The following is a 24,070-nucleotide window of genomic DNA, read 5'->3' as shown; positions in this document are numbered from 1 at the left end:
ACTCTCTGCTGCAAATGGTTTGAGTTAAACAACATTTGTTAACGTTTACATATAGTTAGTGTTTTTCAGTTTTGGAAGTTATCATTCTATCAAACACAACATTAGTAATTTACACCTGAATTCTGGATTGCTTAAGGAAAAAAGCATGGGGACTAGAAAAGTACCTGCAAATATATGCAGGGAACAGAGCAGAGAGATATAGGAGGACATGAATTAACATGTTTGAGCAAATATAGTGGAAATGTAGGTTCTAAAGGCTCATATCAGGCAAACAATGCTCCATACCAGTGACAGCTATCAGGAAATAGGCAGAAGGGATGGCCTAAAGAAATGCACACAAATAAGAACAATGTGGGCCATCTAAGAGGCTGTTAAAACTCCTATTAGAAACAAAAGGATCAGGCCCAGCAACCCTTCACAGTTGAGGTATGTTATAGGTATGTGGCAGGCACACAGAACAGATAAATGATCCAGTGAGGGCACATCATATATAAAGAGACTTGGTATGAGAAATGATAAAAGATAAAAGATAGTATGTGAGGGAGTCAGGCCGCAGAAGCATCCACAGAGCATTGCCCGTAGCAGCACAGAATAACAGAGTTAAACGGCCAATTTGCACAAGCAGCTGTAAGGAAAGCAACTATTTAAAGGATCCAAAAGGAATCTCACACTCAGAGTTGTGCACTTTAGAGGTAAATCAACAACAAAGTGCCATTTTCCTATATTATCCCCTATTAAACATCTTCCGTAATGACATGCAATAACCCAGCTTTCAATGCTGCAAGGTATGAAACAACTTATGAGTATGGTATGCAATTAGGTTAATGAACCTATGCCTTGTTGTGCTTGGACACTGTTGTGGAGTTCAACAGAAGTGCAGGTCATCATCTAAGTGGTTTAAGGAGAAGACAGACAACTAGACACACATTACAGTGCTTCTCAAAGAAGAGGAAATAAAAGGAACAACCATAGAAAGCATGTAATAGGAGGAATATTGGAAAGACATGGATAAGCAATTGACATGGTCCCAAGCTAAGTGATTTAGAACATCAGGTATTTATAAATATGTTTTCCACAGGGGACCTAATTATTTTGTTCTCATAGCCATGGATGCTGACAACATATGGATCAATAAATGATTAGCAGTCACCTTCTATCACTGAATTTAAGGAAAATTCTCTTGGAAGTGGATTCTGTTCAGTATCAGAGGAGCTATTCCAATAAAGTACTATGCAATACCTCTTCATTTGGCACTGGTGCAACCACAATTAGAGTACTGTTTCCAGTTCTGATACCCACAATTCAAGAAGGATGTTGGTAAATTGGAAAGGGTTCAGAAAAGAGCCATGAGAATGATTAAAAACTATTTCTTATAGTGATAGACTCAAGGAGCTCAATCTGTTTAATTTAACAAAGAGAAGGTTAAGGGATGACTTGATTACAGTCTGTCGGTACCTATATGTGGAACAAGTATTTAATAGTGGGCTCTTCATTATGTCAGAGAAAGGTATAACATGATCCAATAACTGGAAGCTGAAGCTAGACAAATTCAGACAGGAAATAATGCAAATGTTTAACATTTTCACCATTGGAACAATTTACCAAGGGTCATGGTGGATTCTCCATAACTGACAATTTTTAAATCAAGATTGGATTTTTTTTTTAAAAGATATGCTTTGAGAATTATCTGGGGGGAGTTCTATGGTCTGTATTACTCAGGAGGGCAGACTAGATGATCACAGTGGTCCTTTCTGGCCTTGGAATCTATTAATCTTGTGTTTAGTTCCCTACTCAAGACCTTGTCTAAACTGCTCTTTCAATACCCTCATCCCTGTTGAAGAACACATTAAGGAAAGCCAATGATTTTGACTAACTGCAAGTATAAGCAGTATGATAGATGCTATAGCAGTCTGGCTATTAAGCCTCTCCCCTTACTCATCACTAGTAGTTGTAAATTGTGGCATGGGACTTGCAGGAGACAATGGTTAAATGGGGTAAGATTGCATTCAGCTATTGCATAAATAGGATCCTGCTCCCAGATATCTTGAGTAATGTCCCCACTAATAGTCCTTTAGCAGGCAATACTAGTACTATAGAAGAGAAGTACTGGGATAAATGATCCTGCTCAGAAAATGCATTTCTCCACATATGATCCAAAGAGAGACAGTCCTGCAAAAGGTGTGTAACCCAGTTACAAATTCACCCCAGGGGTTCACACAGAATAGTACCTTGAACCTGCACTCCATTACTGTGACATGATTATACACGAGCTTCTCCCACGAGTCCTGCCTGTGGCACAAATGGTGTCTATGCAGTTTCTATGCTAATCCCCATTGGCATGATTGTCTGCAGTTCTATCACAACCATGGCACATTAGGCCTGTGCACAGCACACTGAATGAAAACTGAGTAGTTTATTTGCACAATACAAAAAAGCTTTCTGGTTCAGAGTAATACATGTGCCCTATACTCCACATTTAGAAATATTCCAGTTCACCATGCCTGTTTGCCCACAATGTATGGTGTCATTGTAATTACTATGTTGCCTTGGTTCTGAAATTTGTTTAGTCATATAATTCCTATATATGGTATCTGTATACAAATGGTATTGTCACTGCCACCGTTGGTCATGTTTGATCTTCAAATACCACTCTACACTTCCAAGACATGGCATATATGTCATCTGTCTTTTTATGATGCTATCTGGGCAATTCATTCCACTTCTGAGAGTTACCACTTTTTCTACTCTTACTAACAAGAATTTACTGTTTTATATTGTAATCTTATAACAGAATTTGGCCCTTACTGATCTAACAAAACAGCAAAAAAGGAGTGTGAATACATTTGTATTTTTAGAAGATACGTAAGTATCAGCTCCATCATTTTTTCCCAGTAGAAGCCAATGACTGCCTCTGTTCCTCTTGTGGTGTCACGGCACTAGAATTCTGTGTATCTCGGTATCCGTCTAGCTAGTTATATATACCTCCTCCCCTCATCACCAAAATATCTAAACACCACGTGACGGAGGAGGACTTGATACTCCTATTCAAAGGAATTAATTAGCTTTTTGTCTTTTCAATGCCTGTGCCATAAATATGACACATTGTTGTTTAGAGGTCTTGGGGGTTGATATTTATAATGGCCATTTTCCTTTAACCATAAACTAAATTAAGATATGATTTTTTTCAAAGCCATGGGAAGTGGTGTTCTAATTAAAGTCTTGCCAAAAGTTATAGCTAATTCTGTTGAAAAGTGTCTCAGATGTATTCACCTCAAAAAAGAAACCCTATTCCTAAATTCCACTTTAGAGGCTAAATTCTGCTTTTGGAGCTATGTCTGCAGCTCCCATTACCTTTAGTGGGAGATGCACATGAGTACAGGATGCAGGACTAGCCCCCGTTGGTTTCTAACTAAAGTAAGTTACAAATACAGCAGTATAAATAATGTAAAATGTAAAGTCATGCAATTCTAGTAATTTTTAGAAAACACACCTCTGTATACCTTAATAAAGCAAAATCAATTTTCACAGTTTAAAAGAAAAATAAGTGACAAATTTTGAGTTGGAGGTTTTTTCCTACGTTTCATTCAGCTGTGTGTTCTATCAATTCCCCCTTCTTGTCTCAACAGGAGGGAAGTTTGGTCAGACCAGCACAGGGTTGGCCAACTCCAGATCAAACAGTGGTTTAGAATATTTTATATACTGTATGTGACTGAAAATGGTTTGGCCCTGTCTTCATGCAAACCCACAGCTGACACCTGTTATCTACCATGGGTAATTTTTCCTACAATACACGGGACATGGTAACCTATGCTTCATATCAACTTTAAAAAAATGTCCTATCTACATAAGGTAGCAAGAATTTATTTCATGAAAACTACTTTTTAATAACTGTTTTCTAGCACTCTCATTTTTGTGAAGTAGTGTCTTCAATATCTGGGGTCCTTCTGCAACAAAACATAATCAGCCTGAAGAATGAGAAGGATGCCTTGCTGCAAAGTTATTAGATGAAGTAATGTACCATTTCTACTGTCTTTGAGGTCACACTTAAAAAAAAAAAAAAAAAAAAGCTACATGTACAACATAGTGTATATAACTGAACCCAGTGTCTCTAATTATAACATGAATGTGGCCTAAATCCTACTTGTTATAGGCAAGCCTGCCCTATACCCCCACCCCAGTGTCCATAAAGGGGGCTGTAGGTGTTCACTGCCTCAGTTTCCCCTCACCAGAGTTTTTTCTCTCTCAGGGATTCCCATGGCTCAAGGCCTCTGGCAGGGTCACTCTGAGTTTAATCCCGTATTTGGGTAACAAAAAAAAATAAAAATCCCAAAGAAACAAAAGGTTTTTCCTCCCTGCTTGGGCTCCCCTTCAGCCTGCCCTCTGGGGTCAGTTCTCAGTTCCTTCTATGTTACCTTTGAGTGTGTCTGGCTCTGAGATAGAGCACTGACGCCCAGACTACTTCACTGGAGTGCTTCCAGACCCTACTCCCAATGGTTTCTCCTTCAAATTGAGTTGAGTTTTCTCAGCCCCTTCATGAGGTCCAGGTGTTTCAGGCTGTTATCTGGCCACAAGTAATCCAGCCCCCTTCGGCTGATAGGCAGCTAATTACGGCACAGGTGGGACCGAGCGAACAGGGCTGGTGAGCCCCAGGCCTCTTGCACTTTAGAGTGGCAAGTAGCCTGGTGGGCCCAGAGGTCCAAAAAGGGAGCAGAACTAGTGTAGTACTGCTCCGCAAAGGCGTCAAGCTAAAAAGAGCCAACACAGGAGCTATCAGCAGCCCCAAGCATGCTACAGAGCTCTACGTCATGAGCATCCATTTGTGCTAGTGCAGAGAAAGGTCTTAGAGGTATGGTGTACTGGAGAAGGGTCAGGCCATAGCAAGTATACCCATAAGTATGTGGCTAAACTACGTGGAGCATGGAGCAGGAGAGAGTAACAACTGTGTAGGCTGTTATAGTTGACCTAGAGTATGTTTACACTGCAATTAAAAGCCCATGGTTGGCCTGTGCCAGCTGAATCAGGCTCGCAGGGCTCAAGGTTGTTGAATTGTGGTACAGATATTCAGGCCTGAGATGGAGCCTGAGCTCTAGGCTCCTATGAGGGGGGAGGGTTTCAGGGGTTGGGCTGCAGCCCGAGCTGAAACATCTACACTGCAATTAAACAGCCCTTGAGTCTGAGACCGAGCCCTGCAAGCCCAAGTGTATAATTGCAGTGTAGATATACCCTTCGAGCATAGCTCAGGGCTTTGCAGGATAGATTCTGTCTCCCACCCTCCAACTCCAGCAGAGAGAACCCAATATTACAAACCCCAAGCATTTGATAATCATGAGTCAGTCCCCAAAACACCATCAGACTGGCTTAAATATCATGAGATTTTAAAAATAATGTATTTTGAGTTCTTTTGCCCTCTGACGTTTGAACCATTAGGATACATGTTTTCCATCTAATCTCTGCAACGAGGGCTAGAAACCTATTCTTTTTTTTAAATGAAAACTGAAGACCATCTATATTCACATGACTCCAGAGTCTAGGAAGTTAGGAAAAGCACCAAATATTGCAAGATTGGGGACAACATTACAAGAGCCCATTTTTTCAGTAGGATTTAGACATAAATGCACCCTTACAAACTGAAATAAGTTTATTTTTAATCAGTTTCATCACAAATATGGCTTGAAGTTAGAGAGATGGTGAAGTACTTAAAGACACTTGGGACAATGAATTATGACATCTCCTACATCAAACACCGTAGACAGATAGGGATAAAATGACCCATAGTACAATCCTAATTACTTTTACTGAGTTTACCAGAGATCTATTTTGTCCTGTTTGCCTTACCTATTCAGGTCACAAAGAACTCCCTCAGTTCAGAGAAAATGATCAATCTGAGAGCAAACATGTTCTTCCTTAAAGGGACACTGTCAAGTATGTTTATATATATATATATATACACACACACATTTGTTTTTCACTTACCATTGATATTCACTACCTTTCCATAAGATAAAAAAATTATATTTTTCCTACTTGTTTTGTCCTTTTTCATTTCATAAACACTCATTTGTGCCTCCTGCCTTATTTATGAAGCACAAGCTAATGTGGCTCTGACTTATTTACAGTACTTACTTGTTTGTGATCAGTGTCAGCATTGATGTCAGCACAGTTCTGGGAACAGGATTTATTAGTTAACTTGTGCTCCCTCTGCTGGCTGGCTGGTTGGCTCTGCAGCAGCACAACAAAAATACTGGGTACAGTCATGCATAAACAGTGCTATCATTTGTTAAAAATTTCCTTGTAAGCAGTGGTGAAGTTAGGAGACGATATGTAGAATCTGGAGGGCATTTCCCCTCCACATTATAATAAAAAAAATAGGTTATGTTTGGAATGTAAACTACTTGACAGTATCCCTTTAATTTGTAGCAGTTTTAGAATCACAGAATTTTAGAAATTAGAGATAGAAAAGGCCAACTATATAATTTAGTCCATCTCCCAGCACAATTGTTCAGTATAATATATTTTCCAATGATTAGTCCAATCAACTTTCAAATCTCTCCAAGCAATGAGTTTTCCTTCTCCTGGCAGACTATTCCACAGAACTATTTGATCTCACTGTGCATACCATCACATTACCTTATGCAGTACTGTAACATGTCACAGTAACATGATGAGATGACAAAATGTAGCCCATGGTACAACCCAGTGTGAAAGCTAAGCAGAAGCACATATTAGCACAGATATCAGTTAGCAGCTATGTTATGTGTATGACAGAATTAAATGAGAAGGTTTTGGTTTTGTTCCAATCTGGAACAAAAACAATTTTTGAAACCTCTAAAGTTACTGCTAAATGAAATTGTCATCCTCCAGTCAGCTCTACTTATGAGGAATAAGTGCCGTACCACATCTATTCTTTACAAAGTGGAGCCTTCCATAGCTACACACGGGCACAAAAACAGAAACGCACAGAGAGCCTGTACAAATGAATAATCTGAATAATGCAAAGAAACTGTATCTACCACCCATTCCTGCTCTGCTTCTTTCCTCTCCTCCCCAACACAACCTGATAACATATAAGAAATTCTTAGCTGGCTTCATTATCACTAGGTATCTCAGTAATTCGAAGAGTATATAATTTGGTTGCAAAGTTCATTGTAATAAGGTTGGCAAAATTAGTCATTCTACAGAAATTCAGATGTACAAAGTAAGCTCAATTGCTCTCAAGGCCTAAGGAACCTCAACCTTTACACCTAATTTACCTTGGATTGTGGGTCTATATTTTGCTAATACATTACAGTTTAAACCACTGTGTTAATTAGCAAATATAAACATACATTTTTGATCTATTGTGTTCTTAACTTGTTATTAACTGGTCCATTGTATATGCATTACTACATTCAATTTTAGGCACAGCAAAACTACCAATGATTCTACCAAAGCTATAAGAATACCCCCATTTTTCACTGACTTTAAATCCTTTCAATTTCAAGGCCACAAACTGCAACCATTTGGATTCTGGCAGAAGATGAAATTATGGGATGCAACCTGGAAATCACTGATAGCATTCTATAATTTGCCAGTGATGTTGCAGGTGAGCATTAAGAAGCATTCCTTCATTCTAGGCAATGAATGCACTGCCTTCACAAAAACTACATGTGAAATTGTGGATAGAAAAGACATGTGTCCGCTTCTCCTATATGGCAATGTAGGGAACTATTTCTCCCATAGTCCATTAAGCCAACTCTCTATCAGGAACATAAAGGCACTTTAAAATGTCTGCATTAACACTGCATCTGTGATTGTAAAGTACACGATGGAATTTCACCAATGCTGAATATGGCCCTGAATGTCTATACAAAGAATATCAGAGCCCATATTAAAAATATCCAAATGTAAACAAATATATTTGTTGTTAGTTCACAAGCTGCTTAGGCCCAAATATGGAAGACAGGTTTATACAATGACTTGCAATGCCCGAAAATGAAAGATATCTAACGAGATACACTAATTGAGGGTGCTGGAAATGATATGTAGCATATTTCTTCAACATAAACAGTCTGTCAAATGTGATGAATGAAATTTAGTGATTCACTTAAATAAAACCGTAAAAACAGCAGGTTGTTTATTGACAGGAAAGCATTGCACACAGAATTAGTTTTGTTCTTGCATGTCAAACAAAATTCAAGATGTACCGAACTGCACTATATAAACTGAATTCTTGACAAAACCAAAATGCAGATTTTGCAGGCAGAAAACAGTTGTGTTCCTGCAAAAAAGCTGTTTTCCTTTAAAAATGTCTTTTTCCCCCCAGCACAAATCCATGAAAACGCCAACTTTTTCCCAGAGGGTGGATTTTTCTATAGTTTCACTGCGAAATGCTACTGTACATTCTTTGGCAAAAGTGAAAATACCTGTCCTAGTTTGAATTCACAAATAATCACTAAAGCGTTGGTGGATGTGGTCCACAATAGAAAACTGATACAGTGGTTGTCCTGAAAATGTTAATAGTTACCGCAGTAGATTACATTGTACATCAATGGGATTTTTATATTTATTTATCTTTGTATAGAACAGCTAGAGATCTTGAATTTTGCTGCTAACAATCCACCATGCTTTATTTTTACTCACTCCTGACACATAGCAAAAACTCACCACCAGAACTGGCACTTGAAACCCAGGTTGCTAGCCTCAGTGAAGGAGCAAAAATTTGGATGGGCCATGGAGACTGAATTACCCTCCAACCCTTAACGGTGGTCTCCTAGACCAGAGATGATGCATATTGCAGGGTAATTAGTAGAAGTTTACACTGTTGTTACCTGGGGGCTTTAAAGAAAAATTGAGTCTCCCGGATGAGGATATGTAAATTATTTTCCTACTGTAAATGATTGCCTACACTTCCTAAAGGGATCAGAGAACAGCATTTCAGAGGCAGAGGGGAGCCCAAGACTTAATCTATATGCTTTAGACAACACACAAAGAAATGCCACATCCCTTTCCCCAAGGTAGCTGTCCAGAACATGCAAAGACACACCACACATTTCATTATGGCTACCATAGAGATTACTCTACTTGTAGAGAGTAAATCATTTATTGCTGGCAAGCTTAGCTATATTTATTAACAATGTAAACACAGATGCCAATGGTTTGCCCTCTTGACTGAGAGGCTAACGTTTTGTCAGTGGCTTCCTCTAACCTCATATCCCAAATTCAATTGTACAATACCTCAATATGTGGGTGAACTTTCAAGTGTCCAAGTTTGCTCTTACCTGCTGGATACCATATGTCCAACCCTGCCTGATACGGTCCCTTGCCCACACATTATGAGCATTCTCTGCTAGTTTATCCACCATGGCTTCTTGAGAGGGGGTCAACTTGATAAAGCTCAGATCCATGGGAGCAGGCTTGTATCCACTTGACAACTGGTAACTGTCAAACAATGTAGAATGTGCAATTGGTGATTTTTTTTAAAAAAAAATTATCACATATTTCACTGAGAAAACACTAACAGATATTACATAGGAAAACTACTGTATCCACTGATAAAACCACAGAAATACAAATATTAATAATCCAGCTAAGATCTAAGTTATAAGAATAATGCATGGAAATAATGCACAGAAACTTAGCTTTGGTTTCTATTTAACTAAACCTAGAGTGACTGAAGAAGTCCATTTCATTAGGTAGTAACATGTGACACTGGATGTGTAAGTGACTGAGAATTACCTACATCCAAAAAAGCTTTAATATACACATTGTGGCATTTCTTCGCATGCTTAAAGCAGTGCGGAGATTAAAGCTGATATCTATCTAGGTACTACATGGTCCCCCCATCACAGTATCTATGCACCTCACAATTATGAATAGATATCTACATCCTGGGAGGTAAGGAAGGATATCCTTGTTTTACAGATGAAGAACTGAGGCACAGTGCAGATTAAGTGGCTTCCAAATAGAAACACAGGAAGTCTATAGCTGAGCATGGAACTGAACTCTGGATTCTCCTGGCCACTAGACTATCCCTCCAGCCCTCAGATTCCTATGGCTTAAATAGGAAACACCGTAAGTAGAGCTCTGAAAACTGTCAATATAATGAACCTTGAAGGTGTCTGTGTTATTTTATTGTTTCCCCATTAGCATTATTTCTATGCATTTCCCACTCTGTCAATGTTTCCCTACATGGGGACTGAATTCCAATAGCATTCAAAGTAGTATTGTGAGGCCCATGCTCAAGAACCAACTCTTGACATTGACAACCTGGCTAACGATCTATCATTTTTAGGGAAGGTCATCGAAAGCCTATGATAGGCAAATTTGAACGTTTCTTGACATTTCCTTGACCCTGGTCAATCCTGCTATAGGGCTGAAGAGGGGACAGAAATTGTATTGGTTGTATTAGTTGTGATTTCACTGACCATTGCTAGGAGGAGATCATCAAACTGTTGAAGAGACTATTTCACTGGACTGAAGTGTCTACCTTACAGACACTACAAATGATGTAAAAAATCATGAATGCTAAAAAAAACCCCAATCATTAATCTAATCAAACTATGAGGACCTATTGCCAGGAAATGGGGGGGGGGGGAAATCACATGTATTTTCAGTAAAAGAAAAAAGGTAGAAGAAATTATTTGTCCCTACTACTTGATCAGTGTCAAAAAGAAGTTTATTGTAGACTTTGTAATAGAATCCAGAACTCCTAACTTTTAGTCCTGTGTCTTTATCTTGTTTGTACCAGAGACACTATTACAGTCTATAGGGAGAATTGGATGGTGGACCTCTCCTGTAAACTGTTATCATCACAAAATGAGCTATGTTCACTCATTACGTCTTTCTTAAAAGTCTTTAAATGTGATTTCTGATAAAAAGTATAACAGGCCTCTATGCAAAAATGGGTATCATAGCATGCATTTAATTTGAATTCGACAGTAATTAGACCCTCAAAGGGCCAAACAGAACACCCCCACATCTTTGTTTTAATCTTTAGTTCACTTCTGCTGATACTGCACAAGAAATCAATTTTCAGTGACAGTTATTCCAGATTGTTTTTACTGTGCCCTCTATGTCATAAAGATGCTTCAAAGCATTATGCAAATCACTGAAATAGTGCTAGGAAAATCTCATACAGTAATTTTGGAACTGGTGACTTAAAAAAAGCAGCTAGTTAATATAGCCTGATTTTTTTTTAAAGTAAATTGAAATACTGCTATGCTGATGGTTAGAGTACAGAATAAATCACTTACCCAACATAAACAAGCTGTTGCTGGGTTTTTTTTTAACCTGTCATGTAACTCATAACTCTTAAGATCTGCCAACAGACATAAAAGAGCTGAAACTGAGTCTTCATTCTAAATTTTTATTTTATGTGAATATTCTCACTGGTGGGCTGGTTAAGATTCTATCAGTACAGTCACTTGCTCTCCACTAACTGCTGCCTGTAGTTCAGTCCACCTGTATATGGGTAAACCATTAAAGAAGATGCAGCACAGCAGAACTGGATCAGCCTATTATTTTGTTAAGACCTTCTTTCATAAGGAGTCTGTTAAACTGAACAGCCAGTTAAACAGAGAGATAAAACAGGCTGATTAACAGGTGAGATTTTTTTCACCATGAGCGCAGATAAAACGTACCATTTTGGTCACAAAGGTATGTTGGTCTGTCAGAAAACACAGTTCTGGTTTCACAGAAATTATACATACTAAAGACCTGCCAACTGACATGGGAAAACAACAAAAACACTGAATTCAGACAGTTTAACTAATCCGGATATTTTCTTGTATCTCCCTGGACTAGAGAATGAGAATACAATATTAACTCACCTTTTTTATCCTAAGATCCTAAAATGCTTTGCAAACATTAAGCAAGCCTCATAATACCCTTGTGAGGTACCAACTGCATAATTCACTTAAGTAACAATTGGGGACATAAAGGGAAGAACCCTACAGTCTAACAAAGACTCCTACACCCACATACTAATAGTTATTTTGAAAATAATGTCTTGTTCAATTTATTGCCCATGATCTGTAGATGCTTTTCTGTGCTTGTAAATGCTGTAAAACAATAGATTGGAATTAAAATGTTTTAAACTTTGCAACTATTTTAAATTGTATAAGCCCTAATCTATTCTCCCTCCATCTTCCCTTTTTGACCCTCCTTTAATTTCGCTATAGTCAACTGAAGTCTTATTTTTTCAAATAATCATGACAAATAGGAGCTAAGAGGAAGGATAAGTACGGCATGATTGCTGGAATATGAATGATAGAACCTTTTGAAAACAGAGGTTTGTAATGAAGACATCACACAATCTGAACTAATTTATAGGAGGCACAAACAGCATCATGATGATGGTAAATGTAAAACACAAAATGTCCCAATCAGTTTTCTGTCCAACTATAAAAATACATTTTAATAACTTATCAGCAACACATACTCACATGAAATTTATGTAGTCTCAACAGTTATCAAAATGGATTTCTTTTGTTAATTAATTAGCTTTGTCTGGCAACTGTATCAATTATATCTAATCACTGGCTTCTGTCAATCAATTTGTATTCATAAGATCAATTTATAGTCTAACATTTCATTGTTCTACACACAAATCATCTTCTCAGCATGACTTACTATAGAGCATTTTAACACTCCTGTTTGGGGGAATCAGTGAGGTGGCAAAATTTGCAGATGATACAAAAGCACTCAAGATAGTTAAGTCCCAGGCAGACTATGAAGAGCTACAAAAGGATCTCTCAGACCTAGGTGACTGGGCAACAAAATGGCAGATGAAATTCAATGTTGATAAATGCAAAGTAATGCACATTGGAAAACATAATCCTAACTATACATAAAAAATGAGGGGGGGGGTCTAAATTGGCTGTTACCACACAAGAAAGAGATCTTGGAGTCATTGTGGATAGTTCTCTGAAAACATCCACTCAATGTGCAGCGGCAGTCAAAAAAGCAAACAGAATGTTGGGAATCATTAGGAAAGGGATAGATAAGAAGACAGAAAATATCATATTGCCTGTATATTAATCCATGGTACACCCACCTCTTGAATACTGCGCAAAGATGTGGTCATCCCATCTCAAAAAATATATACTGGAATTGGAAATGGTTCAGAAAAGGGCAACAAAAATGATTAGGGGTATGGAACTGCTGCCATATGAGGAGCGATTAAGAAGACTGGGACTTTCCAGCCTGGAAAAGACACGACTAAAGGGGGGATATGATAGAGGTCTATAAAATCATGACTGGTGTGGAGAAAGTAAATAAGGAAGTTTTATTTACTCCTTCTCATAACACAAGAACTAGGGGTCACCAAATGAAATTAATAGGCAGCACATTGAAAACAAACAAAAGGAAGTATTTTTTCACACAATGCACAGTCAACCTGTGGAACTCTTTGCCAGAGGATGTTGTGAAGGCCAAGACTATAACAGGGTTCAAAAAAGAACTAGATAAATTCATGGAGGATAGGTCCATCAATGGCTATTAGTCAGGATGGACAGGGATGGTGTCCCTAGCCTCTGTTTGCCAGAAGCTGGGAATGGGCGACAGGGGATGGATCACTTGATGATTACCTGTTCTATTCATTCCCTCTGGGGCACCTGGCATTGACCACTGTCGGAAGACAGGATACTGGGCTAGATGGACCTTTCGTCTCACCCAGTATGACTGTTCTTATGGTCTTATAAAGCAAAATTTCTTCTCAGAAAAGATTAATGCAATGGTAGTTGACTACATAAAATTAAATGTCAAAGAGCTTTTGTGTTTTTCTACTGTCTTTCTATTTTTTATACTTATTTTCTGATATAAAGTATGTAACACACACACACATCACAAGTGCAAGATATGATTGGTAGTATATTTTAAATTTAATTTCTATTTAATCTGTCTTTAGTTATACAAAAAATGAAATAGTATTCTGTTTATTTTCTCAGAAAAACATAAATGTTGTCGATTGTGCCTATGAAAAAATGCCGTGTACGTCAGTGAAAAAAAAAAAAATCTGTGTAGCTAAACACGACACAGGTTTTTTCCTTTGAGTTGTACCTGGAGCTTTAGCACGAATCAAGTTAAATGGAGCTGGAAAGTCATTACGTTGCAAATGATATCAGGCAAACATAAGCAGTTTATGACCAAGTTCAGTGGATGTTAGCTGTAAACGCCATTTCTAAATCTGCTATTCAAGCACCTCAGAACAAATGGGAAAATCTCAGTTGACTGCACAAAGAAATATTAAGAATGGTTTTTGTTGTGAGCATGTCTTTAGAAGCTGAAAAGGGAGTGAATTTTCAAAGAATATAGTTCCTTTTGTCTTTCCTTTCAATTTGTCCTCGTCTTGTAGAGGACCAGGCATTTCCCCCTCATTGTGTGTCTCAACAACGAAGTCTCAGTGATGACAACATGGTTAGGGAAAACTGTAGCAATCATTTATAATATCTGAGATAGTTAAATAGTCTACATATTTAATAGTGTACATAATTTACATATTTTTTAGGTTTACCCACTTTTTAGGAAAACAAATGACAAAATTATTCTCAGTGAGTAGTATTTAAAGAACCTGTGTTGCACTAAAAATGAATGTTCAAAATAAGACTTCAGGAATATTTGTCACCGTTTCACTAAATGCCAGCATAAATAATATTCATGTCATTGCATCACCGCTTCCTGATGTACATCTTCTGCTCTTTTCTTGTGATACACTAAACCCCAATTGTCATGCGACCTTTTGCCTCCCAACATCTCCAGAGATGGGGACTCATGGACCCTCCTGGATCTCCTGCCACTACTGTCTACCAGTTTGGACCTGATGAATAAGCAGGCATTTGGGAAAACAGATTCGCCAAGCAGTGCTTTGCGGGGGCTCCCCAACATATTTGAAAATGCACACAACCTTGACTACAGAAGACTGAGTAGGACAAATGACAATTTTATTTCATCACGAAAAAGAGGTGGCTGATCATACGTTTCTCACAGTTTTCTGTAACTACTCAGAAAATAGATACTCTACCCTCATAAGGTAAAAATCATTGCATAGCTATTTGCAAGATCTATTAAAGAATTTTCATAAATCTTGTGGTTACACTAGCTCTATATGAAAGCTCTATATGAAAGAATAGAAGCTCTTTAATGTTACAGGAGCATAAATTATCTACATATCACTTAAAAGTGAGAATATCAGCTGCATCGGTATGCCATTACTGATACTGCCCTCCAATAATGATATTAGACTGGGAAAGACAGAAAACATGGGATCCAAATTCTGGCCCTCAAACTGATTTTAATGGGGTGTAAATGTTTTCACTGAGGGTAGGATTTGGCAAGAGGGTTTTAAACTAACTCCAGGAGCTCAGGCCAGAGAGCAAATGGATATTTTAAAATGAAAACCATGGAGCAAAGTCAAAGATAGTATGGATCTACCTCACTAATGTCTAAAATCTTCCCTCAGATATGCATGCAATTTTGTGTTATGTGCATGTATTTGAATTGTACTAATTACATAAAAGAACAACAGTTTTGCCCCTTTTCCCAAGTGGTTAGTCAATATTTGGGGCCTTGATGGAATCTTTCCATTAGGAGGAAAAAATTATTATACAAGTCAGGTATTTCTTTGGTGCAGTCCTGTTTATTTACAAAGAATGTATATGAAGTCCTGTTTTCCTGAATCCAGTAAGAACAAACAGGAGGCAGTTCCCTTGCTTGCAATTTCCAAGCCTGCCCTTCAAGTGAGCATCCTGCCCAAAAGAAGTCCCCTCTGTTAGCTTCCTCACAGAGCCACACTCACACTGCTTCTCTTGCTGTCCGCTTGCTTCCCGGTTGCTTTCTGTTTCTGAAACACACACACGCACACACACACACACACCCCTCCACTAATCATTATCCCAGCCCCTGTGACTGCAATATGTCCCAGGGAAAGCCCTCCTATTTTCCCTCAGTTGGTTCTTTGCTCAGGCCTTCTCATGTGGCCCAGCACTTTCTGAGTGATTTCTACTATTTCAGCTATCCTACACCATATGGAGAGTCTTACTCCATAAAAGAGCTTATGTGTTTCTTTGAATAATGGCTAGCACACCCACCAGTTTCAGTGAGGTATGTGATTGCCCACAGACCAAAGACATGCTTGCTGGCAGCCATCAATACCCTCTAGCACAACAATACATTATTTAATTACACCTCTGACTTGTGCAGCATCTTCCATTAAAGGGACTCAAAAGTGGCTCATAAACATTAATGAATTAAGCTCACACCACCATTGAGAGGTATTTAGGCAGTTTTACAAAGGGGAATATTAAAGCATAGAGAATTAAGTAGCTGGTTTACAGAGTGGTTTGACCACACTCATCTTAAAATGAAGTCAGCGGGAGCTTCCTGTGGTGTAACAGGTTTTATTGCAACTTGTTTGTTACACCTCTCTGAAAAAGGGCCTAAGTAACTTGCTCAGGGTCACGCAGGAATTCTATGACAGAGCCAGGAATAGAACCCACCCCTCTTGGCTCCCAAGTCTGGTGCTTTGGCCATAAGACAACTCTTCCCATTTCTGTTACCTTTAACTCTACAAAGCTGTAGAGGAATGGGAACATTGCTGATAATCACCTACATCCCTGACTCAATCTAAAAATCTTAGAAACACACAGTGGAGTAACTAGACAGCACATAGTGACTTTGGAATTAGAGAGAGAATAAAATAGGAGGTGTGTATCTCTTCAAATGGTGACAAAATTGCTCTTTCAACAAAACCACCATGCACATCATGGCCATAACTAAAGGCAAATTTGACCCTGAAAGATGATAAGATAGGAAAAATACCCGAAAGATAAACAAACAAGTTACAATAAAACCTGTTACACCACAAACTGAGAGCTCAAGGAGCTGACAGAAAATCACTACAGCACATCCAATTATTATAATTTTCCTTTGACTTGAGTCTGGCCATTCTGGCAGGTTGACTATTCTGCGAGCATCCATCCACCTTCAAGCATAGATTACCACCCATGAGAACGTACACTGAGTGCCTACTCAACCTACATTGATCAAAATGTGAAACACTACCACCCTCCTGGATCATTATGAGATAGAAGTACGTGAAAAAGAATTAAGTTTAAAATAGTTAAATATGAAAAACAAAATGAATAAAAAACAATATTAAAGTAGCAACTTGAGTTTATTTTTCTTTGAGCCTCACCGGGGAATCTTGATATTTTTGTCATTAGTAGCCAAATGCACAAAATGTTACACTAATAGTACATCTCAGTATCCAAAACAGTTACAGAAACCAACTTAACATTAATAATATTGTACCACTGATCTATTGGAATGAGTCTATTCGTGAAATAAGCTAAGAAACCTAAAACGAGAAGACTGTTGAGGTACAAATGAATAATACAACAAAACAGCCATTACAGTTACAGAGACTACACTATTTCTTGGCTGGATACATCTGGAAAACAGTACAGGTTTACCAAAAGCCTACCAAAACTGAGTTTACAAGTGCAACCAAGCTTTGACAGCATCACTGAGCAGAGCATATGTAATATTTCCTGCAATAGGCCACAAGCTTTCTGTTGTGGTGGCCATTGTTTCCCAGTAACAAAGTGGGTCCATATTGCAAGTGAGTAGTTGGACTGGGTTTAGTATTGTCTTGGTAGTGACTGTACTTGTCCAGAATTAATATTTGAGGTAGTGGGAATTGGGTCCATGCTTTACACATTTATTTTCTGGACTCCAGAAACAAAATTAAAAGAAATGTCATCGTTCCAATACAAAAAGCAGAACACAATCAGAATGTCACCATGTGCTGACACCTGTTGGCTTCATCTGGTGTCTTTGTGGCATGGTACCTTCATGTTAAAATTGTGTTACTGCAGTAATCATAAAACCTTTAAAAGCATCCAGAACAGGTGAATGAATCTTCCTATCAGGCTTGATAATCGTAATCCAGCCATTCTAGCTATGGTAGCATGATTTTTCCAACATGGCTCAAGTCTCAGTGTATGATTCAGTTTTATATAGATTTTCACACATTTCAGAATCACCACAACTTCACCAGGTATTACTTTTGTATCTAACCATATTTCATTGGCCATTTTTCATCCACATATGCTCAGTGAACCCCACCAATTACGTATTACATTTCAATGCATTTCTCAACTAGTCAGATCAATCCAGAGTAGCAATTCATTTAATGTATTTTGCATGAATTCTGAACATTTTGAGTGCCTAATCGCCCATAACAAGTGGCAATTCATTACAAGCTTTTGTAACTGATCATGCTATTAACCTGATCTATTCATTCTGCAGCCACTGAAATCATGGGAGTTCTGCATGTTGAATGGCTACATGATTGTGCCCTATAATGCCACATCTGCCAAACAAAAAAGCTACCAATGTACCACTCCAAGTGTTAAATTGGGTTCTCATTTAAAAAAATAATCTGGAAGACCAGTGACTTCATTGTGATTGTATGGTTATAACTGACAGAAGAATTCGCTCATCTGTATTTTCTACCAGAAAGGCTGTCAGTAAGTCTAGGCACATATGAATTGATCCTTATTAATTCAAGACATCATAATACAGCAGTGACCTCCTCTCCCACTTTAATACAGAAATCCTTGTTGCTTAGTAGTAGCTCATAATGTTTTGGCAGAGTTTCAATGAATTCTACTAGTTGAGTACAAAAACCGCATCTCTATCTCAACCGTTATCATTCTCAAGTGTTATAGCAGGTAAATTAAAATGATGGTCAGATTAATTCAAGATTCCTTCAGAAGGCCCCAAATAAACCTGATATAGAGTGTAGTCCAACCTAACACCAACATAGCTAGTTCCTAATCCTGAAGTCCTTACTCAGCTCTTAGTCAGACACAACTGTCTCTTGATGTCAATGGTAATTGTCACAGTAATGTTATTTTACTATTAATTTTCTTTAGAATTTATTTTTTTAGTTTTTTTTCTCCCCACATCTCAATTTAATAATAATAATAATAATAATAATAATAATAAAGGGTCATTTGTTGGGACCTCCGTTTTTTTCAGAGGCAGTGAAGTTATGGTCTCCAGTCCAATGGAATTCAAAAACACTGAACATTGTCATGGATAGAGTGGCATAGTTCTTGTATTACCAAGTATGATTTCTTGTTACTTAGATATGGTATATGCACTTTAGTTAGTTTTAAATCCCCCTTTTTCAGAATACCATTACTGAAGAAGAGTTTGGGGAAGTTTATTCCAATTCCTTATTTTTCTTTCTTTATTCTTGCAAAGAAACTAGATGTAGCCCACAGGAATCAGCAGATAGTGACATTCTAACTGTGATCATCTTTTTTGAGTTAGAAACGTATTACAGTCCTTCATCCCCTTTAATTTTATTTTCTTGACTCCAGAAAATAAGTACAAAAACATAGGCCCGAGTATTCAATGGGCTGTATGTCATGCATGTTCATATTACTGAACATCATCCCATGACTTCCACTGGATCTTGTGCTCCTAACTCCTTAGGTGCTTTTCAAAGTCCCACCCAGAGTGACTACAATACAAACTCCATCTATAAGGGAGCCCAGGAACCATTGATCAATTGCAAATAAGTTGAATAAACTGTAAAAGTCAGTATCCATTACAATTTTTACTGTTTGTCTAAACACCAGATCTTAGTTATTCACATGAAATTATATACAGTAAAAGCTGTGTTATCCAGCCCCGTACCAATCGGAAAGCTCGGAAAGCTCTATAAACTGGCATTTCTAATCTTCATAGAAAGTCCAGTTTATAATCCGGTTGGTGTGGGGCCGGCAGGCTCCCTACCTCCTAGGTGGAGGAGCAGCCACAAGGCGTATGGGAGGGTGTGCAGGGCTGGGGCATGGGAGGGGTGTGGGCTCTGGGAGGGAGTTTGGGTGCGGGAGGAGGCTCGGGAAAGTGGGTTGGGGTGTGGAGGGGGGAGGAGTTTGGGGTACCGGATCCAGGGGGCGCTCACCTCGGGCGGCTCCCCACAAGCAGCAACCTGTCCCTGCTGTTCCTAGGCGGAGATGCGGTTAGGCAGCTGTGTGTGCTGCCTCCACCCGCATGCGCTGTCCCCACAGCTCCCAATGGTCACGGTTCCTGGCCAATGACCGCTGCCGAGCCAGTGCTTGGGGCGGGGTGGGGACAGCACGCAGAGCCACCTAACTGCAACTCCACCAAGGAACAGCAGGGACAGATCGCCATTTGCGGGGAACCACCCGAGGTGAGCATCCCCCGGATCCAGCACCCCGCACCCAAACTCCCTCCCTCTTAGCTAACAGGAATTTTTAACTTACCGGCACCCCACATTCCCCCAACATGCTGGATAAAAAAGCTTTTACTGTATAAGTATGTATATGAGGGGGATTTTGAAAAACACCTAATGAGTTAGGAGCACAAGACCCAAAGAATGTCATGTGATGATTTGGTAATATGAACATGCATGAGATACACGCAGTGGAATGGTATGTTTGGACCCATGTTTTATTCACTTATTTTCTGGATACCAAATACAAAATCAAAGCAGATGAAGGTGGTCTGGAATACATTTCCAAGCCAAAAAGCTGAAGATCACAGTCAGAATGTCACTGCATGCTGACTCCTGTGGGCTATGCCTAGTGTTTTCTTTTCTCCCTCTTCCCTCCCTCACCTCCACACACACTTATTAGAACTCAGTCTCCTCACTCTTCTTCCCTCATTAAACAATAAAATAAAATAAAATAAAATAAAATAAAATAAAAAATAAAAAGGATGTGTTTGAATTTTGACTTACTTCTTAGGAAGTTTCAGTTTTTTCACTTTTTCTTCAGCATATTCATCAGCAATTCCAACATGACAACCTAATGCCAACAGGGTTCTGGAAGGCAAAACCAGTGTTAAACTGTCACTTATATATATTGGTTTCTGTTATCATATATATAGAACAGGACCCTTATGTCAAATTAGACCTACAACATAAAATTCCTTCTTTATGTAAAGATGCTCATTATACTTCTTTTGAGAGATATGTTATACACTTCTGTGTACTCTTGGAAAAATGTATAAGGGTACTTCTAAGTAGTCTATTTAAAATGTTAGATCAGACTTGTTATTAGAATGGAGCTTTCATGTGGGTAAAAGTTTCAAATACATCAGACTAAGATAGTTGGGTGAAAAACACTTCCCCCACAAAAAATAATGTTTATTAAAAGTAAAAAATTATATTGGTCAAGTACATTTCTGTTTCCATATGTGTTCCAGAAAAGGCTCCTCAGGTAAGCAGAGCAGATACTGAATGCTCTCTTTTGAATTAAATACAATATAAATATAATACACACAGCTGTAAATTGACTCTGAATAGATTGGTAAGGCCTTCTGAATTTTTCCAATATACCATCTAAAAAATCATGACTATAAACTGACATTCTTTTTGTATTTCCTGATGTCTTAAGACAATTAGCAACTCTTATTTTCTCCCAACTCACGATCAAGGAGTCCATGCGACACAGACTTCACTTCCAAAAAGGAGGACTATAGGTGGTTTCCTCCAGGTTGTCAATACGCTCCTTTGATAGGCCAGAGAACTTGGTGGAAGAATGAAACAAGGTGTTTCTTTCTCTTAGAGACAGAGCATACTACCTCTGCAGTGATCTCAGACTCTGGCCAAGCCAAACAGCACACTGATACTCTATTTTTTCCTTTCTTTCTTTAAGCACTACTCCCATTTTGGCTTTTAAAAAAACAGTTGGCACCTTTGTCAGATCAAAGGATCAAATACTAGCAGGAGTCAAAGATCAGAAATTCTAGGAAGGTGCATTCAGTTTATTTCTTTAGAAAATGTTTGATTTTTAAATGCCATTGTTTTGAAACACCACCACATTACACTTTTTTCAGCATGGAACCACATAAACTTCTGCAGCAGTATGTTATATATCATACACGAGTTTTTACTCAACCAATGAATCACAACCCCCAAGGGTTTCACAAAAGGAAATTGGAGGGGTCATGAGTCATTGAAAATTTTAGTACGATCTAAAAAAATGAAAACCTCACTACTCTCCCCCTGCCTTCTACACACCTTTCTCCTTGAAGATTAAATATTCTCCATCAATCTCTCAAAATCTACACACAAGTAAATTATACAGGTTTATCACTGATACATTTTTACAATTACTTTTATTGTAAATTTAAAGGAGTCCTGAAATTTTTTTATTTTAATGAATGGTCAGCAACCTGAAAATGTTGGGCAACATTGTCCTACGCTATGACCATTTTATCTGATGTAATCTAACATCTACTAAAGTATTTTACAGTCCTCTATCACAGGCTGAACAGACAGGTTATTCAAATACAAGGGCCTACAAATGATCATATGTTGGCTTGTGAGAGTAATGCGTACAATCTGAGGGTACACCGTTTTTGTTCTGGTTTGCCAAAAACTGTGATTACATTTTCTTGTTATTATTGTTAGCCTATAGCTATCAACTGAGGAAAGACCAACAAGTTTGTGATAGACTGAATGACTGTTGTTGTACATTATAATATGCTGTAAAATTCAGATAGACACATTTTATCGACTTTTATCATGCAATCTGAGGGCAGGAACTTCTCCCTTTTAAGTACTGACAATTTACAAGTGGGATCACTGCTCTCAGTCAACATCTTTTTAGGCTGTGTTGTTAATTTCTAAGATGATGAAAGGAAAAACATCAGAAAATGTTACCTGTCTTCTTTAAAATGTGATTCATTTAGAAAGAGAGACTTCAAATATTTTAATTTGCAACCAGTGGGCTTATCTGTGCTAGAAAATATTTTAGTTCATATTAGAGGGGTAAGTGTCAGACCCTAATTTTTCCAGTGTCAGAGTTACAAATTTGCTGTTAGTAAGATGGCTGGATATGTTTTAGTTCTGTTAAAACTACAGAAGTGTATAAATCCTCAAGTTTGGACCCAAATCAGAACTTTCCCCAAATTTGAGGGTGTTTTTATCCATAACTTTGGCTCAGACTGATTAAAAGAGAGACCCAAGAGAGATGAAATTTGGATTAAGATCCCAATTTTTCCATCACTCAAAGGGGTTGGGATGGAAGGTTTGATTTGAGCTGATTCTAGTTGTACCATTCTTTCTTGATTTTACTTTCTGGTGCATACTGCCACTCAGGTTGTTATACAATACCAAATTTATTTCTCCTTGCAGATGAATCATATGCTTCAACTGACTCTTAAATCTTATTTTTTTCCACTGTATGTAAAATGAATATTATTGTTATCTATTATGAACCCAGACTTTCTATTGTTTATTTTTAAATAAGGAATTATGTTTGTTGGTCTATTTTTTAAAACTCATGCTCAGTCACATAAATTCTTATATGTTTTTAGAGAGAAATGCAGTATCAAAAAGAAAAAATAAGCTTTGAAATAGAACTAATTAACACGATTTTCAATTGTTGATGCACAATACAAGACTAGATGATGAACCGATTTATACCACTGACCCTCAGAAAACAGAAATTTAATACAGGACAAGGGGCTCAGTCTTTTACATTGCCTCCATCTTGCATATGCAAAAATATTCTGACATTGCACAGATAACTATGAAATACTGTATTGGTGATTGACAAGTAAATCTTCAGCTCTCAAAGTGTATAAATGTCTATATTTGACAAGATGCTCAATCCTTTAATCACATCACTATCTTCTATCCAGGGTAAGACTAGACACTAAGACCCAGATTCTCTATGGGCTGGGATAATTTAGTTGGGGATTGGTCCTGCTTTGAGCAGGGGGTTGAACTAGATGACCTCCTGAGGTCCCTTCCAACCCTGATAGTCTATTTAAAGGGGGAAGGGATAGCTCAGTGGTTTGAGCATTGGCCTGCTAAACCCAGGGTTGTGAGTTCAATCCTTGAGGGGGCCATTTAGGGATCTGGGTCAAAAATCTGTCAGGGATGGTACTTGGTCCTGCTGTAAAGGCAGGGGACTGGACTCGACTCGACTCAATGACCTTTCAAGGTCCCTTCCAGTTCTATTAGATAGGTATATCTCCATAATATAGGGAGCCCCATATAGGGAGCATCTGCTGGCTTACAGCTAGCACTGTATCTGCCTCCTAT

The 24,070-nt window shown here is 38.2% G+C and overlaps 1 protein-coding gene across 1 annotated transcript in view; it reads right to left on the bottom strand.

Moving 5' to 3' along the window:
* Positions 1-24,070, bottom strand: part of RYR2 (ryanodine receptor 2) — a 527,178-nt gene that overhangs the window by 282,196 nt on the left and 220,912 nt on the right. Inside the window, exons 25-27 of the mRNA XM_065401458.1 lie at positions 20,753-20,836; positions 9,258-9,417; positions 6,124-6,219 (exon numbers count right to left, since the gene is read on the bottom strand). Of these exons, the coding sequence (XP_065257530.1) occupies positions 6,124-6,219; positions 9,258-9,417; positions 20,753-20,836 (340 nt within the window). The remainder of the gene's footprint in view (positions 1-6,123; positions 6,220-9,257; positions 9,418-20,752; positions 20,837-24,070) is intronic.

The sequence above is a fragment of the Emys orbicularis genome, chromosome 3 (genome assembly GCF_028017835.1).
Source record: "Emys orbicularis isolate rEmyOrb1 chromosome 3, rEmyOrb1.hap1, whole genome shotgun sequence".
In the NCBI taxonomy this organism is placed as follows: Eukaryota; Metazoa; Chordata; order Testudines; family Emydidae; genus Emys; species Emys orbicularis.
The sequence above is the reverse complement of the archived record's forward strand: the minus strand, read 5'-3'. Positions and strand labels throughout refer to the sequence as shown.